At 27.2% G+C, this 19837-nt stretch overlaps 1 protein-coding gene across 1 annotated transcript in view; it reads left to right on the plus strand.

Annotated features, from left to right (window-relative positions):
• Positions 1-19837, plus strand: part of LOC111624690 (repressor of RNA polymerase III transcription MAF1 homolog) — a 35980-nt gene that overhangs the window by 14518 nt on the left and 1625 nt on the right. The window contains exons 2-5 of the mRNA XM_023367598.1: positions 3891-4040; positions 4312-4474; positions 19463-19587; positions 19665-19784. Of these exons, the coding sequence (XP_023223366.1) occupies positions 3891-4040; positions 4312-4474; positions 19463-19587; positions 19665-19784 (558 nt within the window). The remainder of the gene's footprint in view (positions 1-3890; positions 4041-4311; positions 4475-19462; positions 19588-19664; positions 19785-19837) is intronic.

Consider the following 19837-nt stretch of genomic DNA (forward strand, 5'->3'; position numbering starts at 1 on the left):
GGGATCCCGACCACTTTTCAGTCCCAAAATTTTCGGGATTAAGTTTTCCTAATCCCGAGATTTTCGGGATTGACATCATTTTTTAAAAAAAGTTGCAAAATAGACTGCATGAAGCGAAACGTTCAGTGCCAGTGCTTTTAACAGAATTGCTTGCCTATCATTTTGATATAAAATACAAGAAGTTTTATGCTACCTACAAAATCCACATAGTGACAATTTGGCTGACGATGATGAAATAAAGCATACATTTTCAAGTCCAAGCAAAGTCCTGATAAAAACAGATTGTTTCATTAATTGAGAGATTAAATGGTAAAAAAAAAATGATGAAGAGGAAAAACGAAATATGCAAGTCGAGTCTACAAATACAGAAAAAAGTGATTTGACACTCAAAGAAAAGCTTCAGCTGGAAATAGAAAACAGCATAAAAATGATGTCTCCTGAAGCATTAAATGAAAATGATTTTTCCAAAATTGTCAAGAAAGAAATGAACCTGTACAAGTCTTCAAATTCTACTCGAAGCTATAACCTAGAATGGGCTTATAAGTATTTACTAACGATTCCTCCAACTTCCATCGAACCTGAACTCGTTTTCTCAGCAGCTGCATATATGTGCAACAAATTGAGAAGCAGGCTTGGTGATGAGACAATGGATGCGTTGTTATTTCTCAGATCATATTTTCGCAATTCAAATTAGAATGTTCCTATTAGATTAATTTTCTGTATATTTAAGAAAAATGTGACTGATTAATATTATTTTAAAATACTTTTTGCTAAGAAACTTACTTTACTAACTACTTAATAGGTTGTTACTTGAAAGTCATCTATTTAGTCGATATTAAGAGAGAGTTTTGTTAATTTTCAACGTTTATTTGCGTAGTTTGTTACATAAAGGTCTCTTTAAATTACATAAATTGAAAAAAATCTCAGTGGTGCTTGGAAAATAATAACTTTAACATGAAGACTGAGTGATTTTGTCTGGTTAGTCTGACTCTAAGTCTGATTAATTAGTGATTAGATTAGCTAGATTTATACCATAAAATACGTTGATTTTTGTCTAAATTTTGATTTTTTGATTAAAGGTAAGATTTTCTGTAAGATTTTCTTATTAACCCTCAATACCGAAATAATCCCAGGATCCCGAGATTGACTAATTATAATCCCAAAATCCCGGGATTAGAAATAAGGGCAGGGATCGAATTCCCTAGCTGTATGTGACTACCACTAAGTATATTTTAATAAAACTTAGAATTATATTACAAACTTGTTTTTTTTTTTATTTTATGCTATTTATAAAGAAATCAATGATATTGTTCAGTTAAATGCATACTGAAGAGCAATTTAATTGATAAATGCCATCATACATTTCATTATTATTAACAGTAAAAATATAATTTGATGAAAAAGAAAAATATTTTATTTTCAAAATTTTTCATTTCTCATTTGCTTAATAATGATTTGTATCTTAATTTAAAAAAATATTTTGGTGAAGTCAAAATTATAAATTAAATTTTTACTCATTGGTATAAGTTTGAATCTTAATTGCTATTATTACTTATATATTTAATGTTTTTCAACTTTATATGTCTATTGATATATGACATATGATAGCAAGTTTCTACTATACTAAAACTAAATAAGTCTAAATCTTACTTAAGATTAACATTATAATATATATATAATGTTGTTTTTATTTGCATAGAAAGTTTGAAAGTATTATATCCATATCTTCAAATATGAAGATTAATGTACAAACATCACTAAACCCGATATATAATATATAGCTAAACACCAACCGTATGCAAAAAATCTATCAGGCTAGTTTAAGGCTAATTACTAAATGAATTATGTAACCAATTTGGCTCTAGAGGTAAGCGTTAGGCGCCATCTCTTATTAACATTAATAATTATAAATAAATTAATTAATTTAAATAATTTAGAACCGCTGGGAGAAAAGTAATTAGCCTTAAACTAGCCCGATAGATTTTCGGCATACGGTTGGTGTTTAGCTATGAAGATTAATGGCATGCAATCATTGTATCTAGTACTTTGTTATCTGTATCTGACTTAAAAAAAGTCAATGATTTTAAATACTATAAAAGAATCAAATATCTTAACTAAAGAAATTATATCTTAGTTAGTTGGAATTGTAAAGTAGATCTTGATCAATAAAAAATGCATTAAAAGTTATTCTTTCATCCTTAAACAGTTATTAAATGTATGATTAAAGATTATATTGTAGAAGTTAAGAAACTCAATAAACAGTCATATTATAATAGTGAATAAGAATATTGTAATAAATCTAATTTTAAAAATCTAACAAATAACAATCAATAACTTTATTATAAATATAGTAGTATCCTATATATCATCATTGTAATTTCAATGAAATGATTGAATGAATATGACTTTTTTCTGTTGTAAACTTGATTTAAGTGAAAATACTGTACTAAAAACGACTTTAAATATAATTTAATTAATAAATTTTATATAAGTGAAAATGCTAAGATATATTTTTATGTTATAGATTTCTTTAAAAGGATAAGAGCGTGTGTAATGAGTTTTTTTTTAAACAGTCAATTAAATAAAATTATTTCAATTACTGAACTTTATAGAAAAACATTTTAAAATTTATCAAAATACTGAAAATGTTATAGATGTAACTGACAGCAATAAATTATTATTCTCATTATTTTAGTAATTAGAAGAATTTGAGCAATTGTCCAAACTATAGTGTTTGTGAAATATTCAATAAAATATGAAAAACTTTCTCAACTAAGTTGAATGCATAATATTTTAATCATTAAAAACAATCTGTAAAATAGAAATTCCCAAATGTCTTTGATTAAAGGACTTTTTCACTGTTATTTGAAACTAAAAGTATGAAATATTATACAATTCTGATTAGTTAACAAACTTTTAGACAAATAGTTAATAAAACGTTTTAAGATGTTTTACTGTATAATTTTTTTATTCATTTGAGTGATTGTATTGATATTGATGCATTTTACTATGATAATTAATTAATTAAGTGAGAACAAATTTTGTTTGTTTATATTAAATAATGAGACTGATCTTTACTGTCATAAATGATTTCCCACTAAATATATGATATTCTGTGATCTTGAAAATCTAATATCAAGATTATTACAAAGTTAAATAAAGGTCAAACTGAAGCTTTCCAAAAGTTGAAGGGGATTTGCAGGAAAGATGGAGAAGAGGTTTAATGAAAGTCATGAAAATGATGACAACAAAGAATGAGCACATTAACAACAGAGAAAATGTTGGACAAAAGTGAAACAAATACTCAACTAGCAATACTACAAAGAAATTCTGATTAAGCTGAGGAAAAGAGTTAGAAGAAGGAGAGTAAATTTATAGAATGATAAGCTTCTCCATCATGACAATGTGCCATTTCAATGCATTTTCTGCTAAGCAGTTTTTAGTCAACAAATAGAAAACAGTATTTGAACATCCACTCTACTTGCCTAATTTAACTTCATGTGATTTCTTCTTGTTTCCTAAAATGAAAAGCTTACTAAAAAGAACAAAATTTGAATTGGTATAGCAGGCAGATAAAATGGTAAACCTATCTACCTGCATTGGCAGAAAAGCAGCTGGTAAGAAGGGAGTATAATAATAATATTTTAATTTTTATAAATAATTAATTTTAAATCTATAAAAATATTTACCACTAACTATAAATGAATTTAAATCTAATCTTTTAATTTTCACATTTAATATTGATATTGCTTACTAGAGTCATTGTATCTTAAAGCATTTTTTTAAATTAAATTTTATAAGCGGATAAAAGATATACATACACAATCTTTAAATTTTACTGTCATAAATTTTTGAACTTAAAAATAATATTTTTAAATCTAATTTTATAGAATTGAAAGTTATTCCTGTAAAATGGCTGGAGGAGATAAAAGATTATTTAAAACAATGAATGCTGAAGCTGGTACTAGTCCTCATGATTTGCAAGCACTCTCTCCTCCTCAGTGTGTATTGAATATCCACAGTCCAAGTAAAAATTACAGGTAAAACTATCTATCTAATTTCAAGGGAAAGATAATATGAATGATTATTGATGACAGTATTGAACTATAACATTCACAATGTTAGTTTTTGTACAACTGGGTATATTTTTTGCCATATTATAATCTATATTAAATGATTAACATAACTCAAAATTTTCTTCACTGTAATTTTATGTTTAAAAATCAGATTTATACTAATTTCATATATAGAATTCTAAAACAAAGTTAATTTTTAATATAAAATTGTTTTCCAATAATTTATTTTTTACAGCCATAGTCAAAGTGACGATGGTGAAGGTCATGGGCCTTTGTGTGATACCATAAGTCGAAAGACTCTATTCTATTTGATTGCAACACTTAATGCATCTTTCCACCCAGATTATGATTTCAGTCAGGCTAAAAGTGAAGAATTCAGCAAAGAACCAAGTTTAACTGTATGTATCTTGTCAATTATATTTTCTAAAATAATTCTGATTTTAAAATATGAAAATTAAATAAATGTTCTTGAATAGTTACACAATTCCTAATGTTATCAGCATAAGTGATAGACATCTTCAGGAAATCAAACTCCAATGAGCAGAATGTTTAGATGAACACATTTGAATCAGTTCAAATAAAATAAAAATGATAACAAAAACAATCTTATCTGTGCATCCAGTCCTGATTTAAATGCTTTCATCTAAACATTCTGCTCACTGGAATTCAATTTCCTGAATATGACCTATCAATTAGGCTGAAAATGTTAAAAATTTTGCATAAAATAAAAATCAGAAGGAATATCAAAAATAAACTAATCTAATCCTAAAAGATTCAGGTTATTAGTTTTTTAATCAACCTTTAAAAAAAAGATTAAGAAAGAGAGAAAAAAGCAATTATATGAAAAAGATTTTATTTTATTTTTTTTATAAACTTTATGCCTGAAGGAGAAATGAAGGTCACCTATTCAAGTAACAAACTGTATTTACTTGCACTGTCTGACATTTTTAGAATTGATGTCAATAGAAATGTGAACCTTATAATAATGTATCACTTTAAAATTTGCATTCTTTAATTTTATTTCAAAAATAATAATTATGATAATTTTAAAATAGTTCAATCAATATATTTTTTAATATTCATAAAATATTAATATTGATTTCAATATTTTTAACTTTTCCTTATGAAATATTTTATGTCCTGTCCTACATTTTATTGTAGGAAGTATTGCAACATAGTTGTATTGAGTAGATATTTTTTTACATTTTCCTAAGTAGGAATGCGTACTTTTTTCTTTGTAATTACTTGTGAGTAGAATCTGTATTAGTTAAACCATGTACATGTAGTTGCTTCATTTTTAGTCTGAAGCTATTTTTAGTAAAGACAGTATTACAATGATAAAATTTTGGTGCTTTTTTTCTTAAAGATTATAATTTTCTTTTGAAAAATTATACTCATTTTATAATAATTTCATTTATCAATTAACAAATTCTAAAGCAATAAATTAAAACTGGTATTTATAAAAGGAAAATTTTCTAATTTTTTTCAAAATTTTATTTCTTTTATTAAAATAATTTCTAAATTTTATGATATAACAACATTTGTTTTCTAATATNAAAACATAGAATAAATGTTTTTAAATCTCACTCTGAATTCACTGTTAAAAGTTGATATAACAACATTTTTTTTCTTTTTAGCAAAAAAATATAACAAAAGTTATTTGTGTAAACGTATTCTAAAAAGTGTTTTTCTTAGTAAGAGGAAAGAAAAAGATTACAGCCTTTTCTTCTACAACAAAGTCCAGTTCACCATTAATCTCATTGGAGAGAATAAAGATGATGACAAGGATTGGTATAATTCATGTCACCATCTATATTATTTTCTCCTTTTTGATTTTTGTTTTAATTACAAGCTTAATACTACTAAAGAAAGTTTCATAATATTAAATACAGTAAAACTCCAATTATCCAAATTAATTGGAACCTTTGGTTTCTGGATAGATGAATTTTTGCTTAAAATAATCTTTTTTCTATCCAAACAAGTCATTTCGTATATTTGTCATAGCTGAAAATAAAAGTATTAAATGTGGAAATGTACCTACAAATGAATATACTTTTTTTCTACATTTAGAAAAAATTACTTTTCATACATACACAGTACATATACATACATCCTATTTATTTTAAACAAAAAATCAGAGAGCTGTATGTAGAAGATTTGATCCTGGGATCCCAACCACTTTTCAGTCAAGAAATTTTCGGGATTAAGTTTTCCTGATCCCGAGATTTTCGGGATTGACATCATCTTAAAAAAGTTGCAAAATAGACTGCATGAAGCAAAACGTTCAATGCCAGTGCTCTTAACAGAATTGCTTGCCTATTGTTTTAATATAAAATACAAGAAGTTTTATGCTACCTACAAAATCCACATAGTGACAATTTGGCTGACGATGATGAAATAAAGCATACATTTTCAAGTCCAAGCAAAGTCCTGATAAAAACAGATTGTTTCATTAATTGAGAGATTAAATGGTAAAAAAAAAATGATGAAGAGGAAAAACGAAATATGCAAGTCGAGTCTACAAATACAGAAAAAAGTGATTTGACACTCAAAGAAAAGCTTCAGCTGGAAATAGAAAACAGCATAAAAATGATGTCTCCTGAAGCATTAAATGAAAATGATTTTTCCAAAATTGTCAAGAAAGAAATGAACCTGTACAAGTCTTCAAATTCTACTCGAAGCTATAACCTAGAATGGGCTTATAAGTATTTACTAACGATTCCTCCAACTTCCATCGAACCTGAACTCGCTTTCTCCGCAGCTGCATATATGTGCAACAAATTGAGAAGCAGGCTTGGTGATGAGACAATGGATGCGTTGTTATTTCTCAGATCATATTTTCGCAATTCAAATTAGAATGTTCCTATTAGATTAATTTTCTGTATATTTAAGAAAAATGTGACTGATTAATATTATTTTAAAATACTTTTTGCTAAGAAACTTACTTTACTAACTACTTAATAGGTTGTTACTTGAAAGTCATCTATTTAGTCGATATTAAGAGAGAGTTTTGTTAATTTTCAACGTTTATTTGCGTAGTTTGTTACATAAAGGTCTCTTTAAATTACATAAATTGAAAAAAATCTCAGTGGTGCTTGGAAAATAATAACTTTAACATGAAGACTGAGTGATTTTGTCTGGTTAGTCTGACTCTAAGTCTGATTAATTAGTGATTAGATTAGCTAGATTTATACCATAAAATACGTTGATTTTTGTCTAAATTTTGATTTTTTGATTAAAGGTAAGATTTTCTGTAAGATTTTCTTATTAACCCTCAATACCGAAATAATCCCAGGATCCCGAGATTGACTAATTATAATCCCAAAATCCCGGGATTAGAAATAAGGGCAGGGATCGAATTCCCTAGCTGTATGTGACTACCACTAAGTATATTTTAATAAAACTTAGAATTATATTACAAACTTGTTTTTTTTTTTATTTTATGCTATTTATAAAGAAATCAATGATATTGTTCAGTTAAATGCATACTGAAGAGCAATTTAATTGATAAATGCCATCATACATTTCATTATTATTAACAGTAAAAATATAATTTGATGAAAAAGAAAAATATTTTATTTTCAAAATTTTTCATTTCTCATTTGCTTAATAATGATTTGTATCTTAATTTAAAAAAATATTTTGGTGAAGTCAAAATTATAAATTAAATTTTTACTCATTGGTATAAGTTTGAATCTTAATTGCTATTATTACTTATATATTTAATGTTTTTCAACTTTATATGTCTATTGATATATGACATATGATAGCAAGTTTCTACTATACTAAAACTAAATAAGTCTAAATCTTACTTAAGATTAACATTATAATATATATATAATGTTGTTTTTATTTGCATAGAAAGTTTGAAAGTATTATATCCATATCTTCAAATATGAAGATTAATGTACAAACATCACTAAACCCGATATATAATATATAGCTAAACACCAACCGTATGCAAAAAATCTATCAGGCTAGTTTAAGGCTAATTACTAAATGAATTATGTAACCAATTTGGCTCTAGAGGTAAGCGTTAGGCGCCATCTCTTATTAACATTAATAATTATAAATAAATTAATTAATTTAAATAATTTAGAACCGCTGGGAGAAAAGTAATTAGCCTTAAACTAGCCCGATAGATTTTCGGCATACGGTTGGTGTTTAGCTATGAAGATTAATGGCATGCAATCATTGTATCTAGTACTTTGTTATCTGTATCTGACTTAAAAAAAGTCAATGATTTTAAATACTATAAAAGAATCAAATATCTTAACTAAAGAAATTATATCTTAGTTAGTTGGAATTGTAAAGTAGATCTTGATCAATAAAAAATGCATTAAAAGTTATTCTTTCATCCTTAAACAGTTATTAAATGTATGATTAAAGATTATATTGTAGAAGTTAAGAAACTCAATAAACAGTCATATTATAATAGTGAATAAGAATATTGTAATAAATCTAATTTTAAAAATCTAACAAATAACAATCAATAACTTTATTATAAATATAGTAGTATCCTATATATCATCATTGTAATTTCAATGAAATGATTGAATGAATATGACTTTTTTCTGTTGTAAACTTGATTTAAGTGAAAATACTGTACTAAAAACGACTTTAAATATAATTTAATTAATAAATTTTATATAAGTGAAAATGCTAAGATATATTTTTATGTTATAGATTTCTTTAAAAGGATAAGAGCGTGTGTAATGAGTTTTTTTTTAAACAGTCAATTAAATAAAATTATTTCAATTACTGAACTTTATAGAAAAACATTTTAAAATTTATCAAAATACTGAAAATGTTATAGATGTAACTGACAGCAATAAATTATTATTCTCATTATTTTAGTAATTAGAAGAATTTGAGCAATTGTCCAAACTATAGTGTTTGTGAAATATTCAATAAAATATGAAAAACTTTCTCAACTAAGTTGAATGCATAATATTTTAATCATTAAAAACAATCTGTAAAATAGAAATTCCCAAATGTCTTTGATTAAAGGACTTTTTCACTGTTATTTGAAACTAAAAGTATGAAATATTATACAATTCTGATTAGTTAACAAACTTTTAGACAAATAGTTAATAAAACGTTTTAAGATGTTTTACTGTATAATTTTTTTATTCATTTGAGTGATTGTATTGATATTGATGCATTTTACTATGATAATTAATTAATTAAGTGAGAACAAATTTTGTTTGTTTATATTAAATAATGAGACTGATCTTTACTGTCATAAATGATTTCCCACTAAATATATGATATTCTGTGATCTTGAAAATCTAATATCAAGATTATTACAAAGTTAAATAAAGGTCAAACTGAAGCTTTCCAAAAGTTGAAGGGGATTTGCAGGAAAGATGGAGAAGAGGTTTAATGAAAGTCATGAAAATGATGACAACAAAGAATGAGCACATTAACAACAGAGAAAATGTTGGACAAAAGTGAAACAAATACTCAACTAGCAATACTACAAAGAAATTCTGATTAAGCTGAGGAAAAGAGTTAGAAGAAGGAGAGTAAATTTATAGAATGATAAGCTTCTCCATCATGACAATGTGCCATTTCAATGCATTTTCTGCTAAGCAGTTTTTAGTCAACAAATAGAAAACAGTATTTGAACATCCACTCTACTTGCCTAATTTAACTTCATGTGATTTCTTCTTGTTTCCTAAAATGAAAAGCTTACTAAAAAGAACAAAATTTGAATTGGTATAGCAGGCAGATAAAATGGTAAACCTATCTACCTGCATTGGCAGAAAAGCAGCTGGTAAGAAGGGAGTATATTGAAGGGAATAAAAGTTAAACTGTAATATTTTCAGAATAAGTATTGCAGTTGCATCAGTCCCATTATAACACAAGGTATGGCTAATAAATTTTAAAAAATCTTGATGGTTGAAAGTGAGACAGTGTTACAGTAATGAAATCAGTTCTGAGATGTTTTAGAGTTTTTGCAATTTTTTTTTTGTTTGTATCTGTTTTTATCTTGGTTACACTCAATCATTCAGGAATTTCTGTCACTGTGTATTATTAAACATAACGATGTTGCACAAATAGCTTCCTTCCCATAGTTTTCATCAGAACTTTTTAGTTTTCAGAAATATTAACCTTCCAGAATTTTAAAACAATATTTTTATATAAAATTTGATTATTTTGTATTGATTGCATTATTATAAATCTTTAATTGATAGTTCATGTTGCTAAGTTTATTAACAGATATGAGTTGAGCATAAGTGTAATTATCAAGCTTAAAACAAACATGCTTATGATAGCATCACTGTTTTTCATTCCTTCTCTATCAAGACTATTTCTTTCTGTATAATAGATAATATTATTTCTTCTTTGGGTTTTTCATTTGTCAAAATAACTTTAATTAAAATTGAATATATTTACAGTAGAGCATCGATTATCTGACCCCCAGTTAACCGACTGTGTTCTAGTCGGCAAATTCAAATGTCCGCTAGTGATGTGGTGCTACAATATTTGGCTATGTCTTGGCTACTTTAATATTATTTTTACGTGTTTTAGCTGGCAACACTGAATCGACCATGAAAGGGAGCCAGTATTTAAACGAGGCTTAATTTTCTAATTTTTAACGATACAATAGCAACGATTATTATTTTTAAAAAAAATTTGATAGGCTTAACATGAAGGAAAATTCAACGCAAAGTAGGTTAATAGTGATATACTAATATACTAATTACATGGGATATAATAATATACTACACTAATAATGGATTTTTTCATACTTTTCAGTTATCCGACTTTTCAATTATCCGACCAACCCCAGTCCCCAATTGAGTCGGATAATTGATGCTCTACTGTATCTTTAAGATAAAGGTGTTTAGTTATTGGTTAGCTTTCTATCTTTCAAATGTTTTTAGAAATTTAATTTTATACTGGAGAATATTTAATATAATCAGTCATTCAGATTTATATAAAGTTATCCACAATTACTATAAATTTTAGTCATAATAAACTTTGCATCTACTTATACTGTATATTGTGATTTTATTGTTTTGACCTGAAAAGAGGCATCAAATACAATAGAGAGGTTGAGGCAGACATCTTAAACGTGTAAACGTGTAGGTCGGACGTTCGCCGCCGCTTTCCCGTAAGCCTAAAAGTTTGACAATGGTGTTTGGATAGTCAGTGGAATCATGCTCAACATTCCAAACACCATCATCAAACTTCTAGGCTTACGGGAAAGCGGCACCGAACGTCTGTCCTACACGTTTACACGTTTAAAATGTCTGCCTCAACCTCACTATTACCATAAAGCAAAATATTTTGCTTTATGGTAATGAAGCATCAAAGCATTTTTTATGAAGCATCAAAATTTAATCCTTGAAAACTCATTCTGAGTCATTTATCATGACAATCATAAATCTGCTTAAAAACCAGTTATTAATTTGCTCTGCTCTTTTAATTTAAAATAATGTAAAGCAAAATAATAAGAAAAAACATTGTTCTAATTAACAAAAGTAAAAAAAAAATTTTTTTTACTTTTGTTAATTAGAACAATGTTTTTTTTTTTTTTACATTATGTAATATGGTTTGCAAATAAAAATGACATGAAACACTGAAATTGGACTGAAGTTAACCAGAAGAGGAACCCCTAGTTTTTAATATAATCATTTCACTTTTAACAAATCTAGAGAGATACAATATAAAATATTTGTAAAATGATGAATGAAATGTGGTGATATCTTGGTACTTGAACACAAATTCTGGAAAAAGTCACTTGGATTTGACCAAACACTACCCACTAGAACAAATATTCAATTAATAACATTTTTATATCATCATCCATTAAAAATTTTTATGACAAAAATAAAAATATGAAAGTGTTGAAATAATAATTCTAAAAAAGTATATTTCTAGAAATAGAGTTAAAAATTACTCTCTTCTATCTAACTTCAAGAAATTTAACACAGAGATGGATCACAATTTAATTTTAATATTTATTTCTTACTATATTTTCCAAATGCATTGTGCAAATGAAAGTGTTGCTGATATTTCTGATCAAGACCAACAAAAAAGCTTAGATGACAATGCTACTTTGTAAACAGAAGCACTCTTGTTTAACTGATATTAATTAATTAACGTGTAATATGGTACTTTTAATTGTGATGTGCTAGCTAATTATTGATTGCTTTATTAAACATATTTCTATTAGTAATGAAAAGAATAGTACACTTTTTTTTTTAACTTTTGGAACCTAACCCTATGTTTTGCATTAGTCCCTTGTTTTGTAAAGCATGGATTTGCATAACACAGCATTTTTTTGGAATGTCACTACTGTGTTATATGGGGGATACTTGTACTTCATTTGAATTATAAACTATTACATATTTTCAAAATATTTATCAATAAGATGATTGAATTCATAACCAATTATTTTTAGAAATTTTATTGTACATTATGAATCTATTGATTTGTGTTGTTGGAAAGTTTTTCATATACTTAAATTTTTTATCTTTATATACATTTGTGTTTATTTAAATGGTATTTCTTAAGTTTGATCCACGTGTAAAAAGACTTTTCAAAAGTTGTTATAATAATTGGACTTGTTTAATCTTATAAAATAAAAATTATACTACAGTACTTGAAACGGTACTGATTTTTTTTCCAAAATAAAATTGATATTAATTTGATTTTGTGCATATCATCATCATCATCATAAAATATCAAAGAATTTCTGTGCAACTGTTTCAGCAATAACAAAATTCAATAGGCTATACTAGAGTTAGTCAATGAAAAGAGAAAATTTTATCTTCTGTTTGTCAGTTAGTTTTGTATACAAGAAAATTGTAAAATTCTGTTGCAGTTGACAAACTAATATCTGATGTGTTTTATGAATTGTAATTTTCACATTAGTAGATTTTTAAAAATTTATTCCATTTGCAAGTGTGCAGCTTTCTACTTTCTATTTGCATTTACATTTTGTGGATAGAAAGTAGAAAAATAACTTTAAATGAAAACTTTTTGTAATTTTTTTTCTGCATATCTGAATAATTTTTTCATTACAAAATGGCTTTACTGCATTTTAAATAATAAAATCTTTTAAACTTTTTGGAAAAAATTAATCAAAATTTTCATTTTTTTGTAAAATTAACATTAAAATTGTTGTTTAAATTTCACGTTTACTTAAAAATAATAATTGTATAGGATTATATGTAAGTGTATAAAAACATAATCCGCTTTTGTTAGGGAAATATTAATTCCTAGAATTGATAAAAATTTATAGGCTGAATTATTCGACTACTGTTCTAGATATGGTTCACAACATTATACAGTAAAATCTGTCTATGGCGACCACTCACGGTTCCTTCAAAAGTGGTCTTTTAGACAGGTGGTGCTGTAATACCCTATTTCCGCACGTATTTTGTGCACAGCCATATCTACTAAGCTAAAATAAGTGAATTTTTTCAACGATACAGCTATATTGGTACTGTATTTTATTCTTATCGGATAACTTGATTAACAGAAGTCGTCGTGATTTTATAAGACAGATTTAATACCAGTATTCACATTTTCTCGATTATAATGCACAATTTTTTTTAATTTTGACTTAATTAATTCAACTTGGTTCTCTTCATTTATGTGTATTACGTCATCGATATAGAAGCACCTCTCCACCACTTCTGTTTGGTTTTCGTTAGTTTAATCTTATTTTAACTATAAAAAATTAAATATTTAAAAAATATAGTAATTTTCTGAAGTATAATAAAAAATTATTAATTAATAATAAAACGATTTTATTATTTCTTTTCATAGTACGATTTCATTACATCAATAACAATCGCGGAATCGAAAAAGGAAGGATGAACTGTAAAACTGATTTTTGCGTTAATGCGTTTATTGTTTTTTGAATATTCTGCTACTTGGATATTATTTTTCTAAAAATATCACAGAAATAAGGAACAGAAACTATTTATCACACATGTACAGTACTGTACTGTATATGAGCTTCGGGGGAAAAAATAATAGTAAAATAAATAAATAAAATAAAATTTTATCAAACAATGAGATCAGATATTTTATACCACTAAGAAAAATACTGTAGGTCTACGGTAAAATAAATTGCGTTTTCCCACAATTAAACTTTGCCGCTAATGATAAATCATTTTCACTTTCTCTGATAACTTTAACGTGATCTTCTAACCACATCACTTCGCATTTTTTTCGTTTTTCTGACAATTTCGAACAAACTGAAATGATTTTCCTTTGTTGTTAGACTAATTCATTCACACCTGCACCTGCACCTAATTTCAAGGGTGGGAGAAGTGCCCAAAGTGGGTTCGAACAAGAGTTTAGACTAATTCATTATATTTGGAAGGGAAAACGTTGTTGAGATTGGTTAGAACAAAATTTTAGACGTATATTCGTGTAAGTGGTCGCTTATTACAGTTGTATGTTGTTTCCGACCAAAAATAGATGCCCGCGGTCGTGTTACACGGGTTGTTGTTTAATACAGGTAACCTTTACGAAGATTATGTATAAATTATTTTGTGCCAGAAATTTTTGCCCGTTTTGACAGGTGCTTGTCGTCGCCTAAGCAGTTTTTACTGTATGTGTGTGTATATGTATATATTATATATATAATTATGTTTTTGTTTGTTGGAAAAAAGTATTATATTTGACTTTTTGATAAAATTATATAAAACACACTTATGTTTGGTTATAAAAAAACAAATATTAGTGTTAAAGAATCAGATACATTATAAAATTAACATCTTTAATTATAAATTTTAAAACGTTTTAATTGGAGTTTAAATATTTATCTTTGAAAATTATAATGTAATCATTTATTCTATTTTTAGACTCTAAGTGAATGAATATTTATTTATTCTATTTATGAATATTTCTTGATAAAGATTGATTTTATTAGGCTTCAATCTGACAGAAGACTTCACTGCAATCCAGTGATAATTTTTAAGAATTCTAGAGTATTACTAGTTTTTCAGCATATTTCTTCAAGGTTAATGGAATATAAATCACAGGCAAAATAAAGTTACCATTCCTCTGCATTGTGAAAATGTTAATAGAATTAAATAAGGCCAAAATTTACAAATAATTATTTGAGAAATTGACAACATGAAACTTTCTATTCAAGGTTTGAAAAGCTATTCTTCAATTACTCTTTTATACACTACTTGTATTAGGGTGGAATCAAAACAAAAATGAATTAACAAAATAGAATAAACAAACAGTTTTCAAATTTATAATAATTACAGATGTAACAACAATAAATTGCTTAAATTTTTCCTTGCTTACAGAAAATAATAATTTTTCAACATTGATGAATCTTATAATATAATTGAGATGGTTGTTAATATAATGTTGATAATGATAATAATAATAATAAGTGCAGAGCCCAAACAGTTAGGAGTTGAAAGTTGAAATTTGGTATACAGTTAGTGTATGTTCTCATGACATACCCTAAGAAGGGATTTTTTGAAATTCCTTCCTGTGGGGCAGAGGGAGAGGATTAAGGATTACCATGAAGAACTCAGCTTCTACTATACTATTTTAGATGCCTTCTTGCATTTATGTGGGAAATTTAACATATTTTTAGACCCTTCTAAAATTCTCAACAATATTTAGTGTTCCATCATATATAAAGTTGACACGGGGAGCGCATGCACATAAGCTTGCTTGATTCAAACTCTTTGTCTTAATGTTCAATTTTATATTTATGAATAATTCTGGAAGATCCTGCTTATTTTTTGAATTTAATAAACCTGAAGAAGAACTCAGAAAGAGTTGCGAAAACATTTATTATTCATCACTTAGTGGTACTGCGCACCGGTTAGCGGTTACAGCGAGTCTTATTTATCATTATATCAGTGTGGTAAACAGATATCTAAAAATTCTCTAATTAGTCTCGGAAGAAGGAGAGACCTAATTCTTGCACTCTGTGAAAACAGATAAAGATTGGCTATAATCTTAATCTTGCTATCGTTAGTTTTTGTCCGAACAACGCCAAGTTCATCTGCTAGTAATTTAATATTTGTTTCATAGATTTTCTCATTTTACATTTTCAAATATCAAAGCATTGAATTAATAACCATCATTTGGGAAGTTTATAATTGACTAATACTGTATTCTCAAAATCAATAAAACATAATTTGTATGGAATTTTGATACTGTATATCAGCTTATATTTTTGAATTTTGCTAACATATAAATAATCAAGGGACAAATTATTATTAAATTTTCATTAAAGAAATAAATTTTGCAAAGAAAACATACATGGGGGACCCAAAAATAACTGGATTTTTTTGTATAAAAACTTTATTAACTTTTTTACAAAATTTCTTCAAATAGTCACCTTCAAAGTACTCTCCATTAGATGTGATGCACTTGTGAAGTCTTTTTCCCCACTGTTTGAAGCATCTTTGGAACTCTTCAACCTTGATATTATTCAGTGCCCTTAGTGAAGCTGTTTTACCGCCTCCACATCATCAAAACGCTTCCCTTTTAGATTTTTCTTTGTTCTCAGAAACAGAAAAAAGTCGCACGGGGCTAGGTCTGGTGGATACAGAGGGTGGGGAACAACAGGCCAAATAGTGAGTCACTTGTAAGGCCGTGTGTGCGAGGGCATTGTCGTGATGAAGGAACCAGTCATCACGACAATGGATCGCCAAAGTTCCAGGTGTTTCCTTCACACATCCTCTCGCGGACATCTTAACAGTTTTTTGGCGGATTTTTCAACATTTCCATCGTTTCAAGATGTTGAAGGACACCCAGAACTTCACAGGCAGAACAAAATAACAGTAAGAGAAACACAACACCACACTCAAACGTAAACCTACAAACTGACACCGTTTGCAGAGCTGTTTTGTGAAGGTCTCTACTAACCCCATGTAACGGGAGAACTCTCTACTACATCTACAAATGGCAGCGCGCTCTCAGTTCGGTTTTTTTTTTTTGGGTGCCCCTTCATATTTCATTACATATCACATTAATTTGGTAAAAAATTATGATGATTCTTAATCAAAATATAAATAAATAATGAAAATGGAATGCTGTTGGTTTACTTAAACAAATTCTAAAACTTGCTAATACTTCAGCTTATCAAAGAATAAGTAGGTTGCATACTATTATTTACAAATTTTATTTGTTTTTTGATGTGCTATAAATACACCATAATCCATCAAATAATAACATTAAAACATAATTTTAATAAGTTTATGCTGCTTATTTAAGGAAACAGATTCTATTGTTTTGATTATTCATAGATTTAGTATATGTCTCTTTAATCTGAATTAGTAAAAACAGTAGACTTTCTCTCAGCTATAAGGTTAGGTACTCCTTTATTGTAAATCACAAATGAATTTTGGGCTTATATGAGCCCCTCTTCAGTGTAAATGCTACACATATAAAGCATAAAAAGAAAAAATTAATTAATTTACAAATTTTTCACACGAAGATGATTTTTACAGACAATAAATAAATCCTTTTACATACCTCAGAAGACAGAGTAACACTTTTCTAATTGTATGACTTTCACAATGATATTTTATACAATCCAAAAAAACACATGAATGTGTATTGAATGACACTATTACACAGGTACAATTAAAAACCTTAAAAACAGTAAATATACATTATTACCTTATATATTATTACAATAACAATAACGTGGTATCTTCTTACTTATAACTATGCCTGTAAGGTATTTAAAACCATATCGTTGTACTTTAAGACATCAGAATACCTGCAATTAAAATGACAGGTTTACAAAAATGGTTAGAACAATGATTTAACCATTTTTGTAAACCTGTCGTTTTAATTGCAGGTATTCTGATAACATCTTAAAAGTACACGATATGGTTTTAAATACCTTACAGGCATAGTTATAAGTAAGAAGATACCACGTTATTGTAATAATATATAAGGTATATTATTACAATGTATATTTACTGTTTTTAAGGTTTTTAATTGTACCTGTGTAATAGTGTCATTCAATACACATTCATGTGTTTTTTTGGATTGTATAAAATATCATTGTGAAAGTCATACAATTAGAAAAGTGTTACTCTGTCTTCTGAGGTATGTAAAAGGATTTATTTATTGTCTGTAAAAATCATCTTCGTGTGAAAAATTTGTAAATTAATTAATTTTTTCTTTTTATGCTTTATATGTGTAGCATTTACACTGAAGAGGGGCTCATATAAGCCCAAAATGCATTTGTGATTTACAATAAAGGAGTACCTAACCTTATAGCTGAGAGAAAGTCTACCGTTTTTACTACTTCGGATTAAAGGGACATATACTAAATCTACGTATTCATCAGCTACCACACCGGATATTGAGAAGATTGATTATTCATTTTAGAAATGAATTAAACTTGAGAATATAAACTATATTGTGGAAGATTTGTGATCAAATTAAATTAGTTTTATTTGATTGTTTGGAAATAAAAGAGCTCAAGATAATTTACATATTGATGTACGATACTAGGGTAATGGTATCTTGATACTCAATCCTTAATTTGTTCCAAAAAGGCTGTTTGAATGCTAATTTGTTTGGGTACCGAACAAATTTTTCTTGTAAGGAATAACGTAAATTAAATTAATCCATAAAAACCTATACACTAATAAATAGATGAAATAAATGCAAATCTATTTTCATTTTACCTGTAATGATGGCATATGTGGAAAGTGGTGAGGAGGATGAATAGGAAGAGAGATGTTAACTGATAACATGTCCTGTTTCAGGATGGGAATACCCATATGCAATACAGTGGCAAAGTATGCCTATTAATTTTAGAGTTTCATTTTCTCTTTATCAGACAAAATTATTCCTAGAGTTACCTATTTTTAAATTAGTTACTTTTTTTTTATCATAAAAATTTTTTATGGAAGACAAAGTTAAAGGTAATATTTGTTCTAGCAGGTTGTGTTTGTTCGGCTGAGTGCTGAGTAAACAGTAACAACCTATTTGTTTGAGTTGGGAGCAATTCTAGTATCTCAGTACTCAAACTGCTCCACTGAACCACAATAATAATGCATTTGAGCTACATTGATGTTTACACAGGATTGGAATTGCTTACATTCAGTGCACCAGGAATAAATTCAAAAATAATTATTATTTTCACAGTACTAGTCTACAAATCTTTTCAATTGGATCAAAGAAAATGATTACGTTTAAGTTTTGTGAGAAGATATTTCAAAATATATCTAATTTTCAGTAAATTTGTTACTGCAGTTATTTTAATGTATTGTATTGAGATTTGGGTTTGATATTGTAAATATTTATTTTAAAGAATTAATTTTTTTATAGTGAAACAGACTATTTAAAGAAATTGAAGTGTTTACTATTAAAGAAAGTAATAGATTAATATTTATTTTTATCACTTTTCTCAGTGGGCAATGAATTCAATTGACAGCAATCTGTTTGCTACAGCTAATCAATCGTACAGTGCACTGAGACACCAGCTCTGGGCTGCCGTAGACAGTGAAATTTGCCTGTCCGAATGTGACATATACAGGTCAGTGTAAATTAATCGAAAGCATCTTGCTTTTCACCGAAGAGTTATTTTAATGATAATTAAAATTTAAATTGCAGTTACAATCCTGATTTGGATTCAGATCCATATGGAGAAGATGGATGCTTGTGGTCTTTTAATTACTTTTTCTACAATAAAAAATTAAAACGAATAGTATTTTTTACTTGCAGAGCTGTTAGGTAAGAGAATATTTTTTATTATAATGAAATTTTATAAAATAAATGTCTGACTA

Source organism: Centruroides sculpturatus, unplaced genomic scaffold (assembly GCF_000671375.1).
Source record: "Centruroides sculpturatus isolate CEXI.00-Female unplaced genomic scaffold, Cexi_2.0 scaffold358, whole genome shotgun sequence".
Taxonomy (NCBI): domain Eukaryota; kingdom Metazoa; phylum Arthropoda; class Arachnida; order Scorpiones; family Buthidae; genus Centruroides; species Centruroides sculpturatus.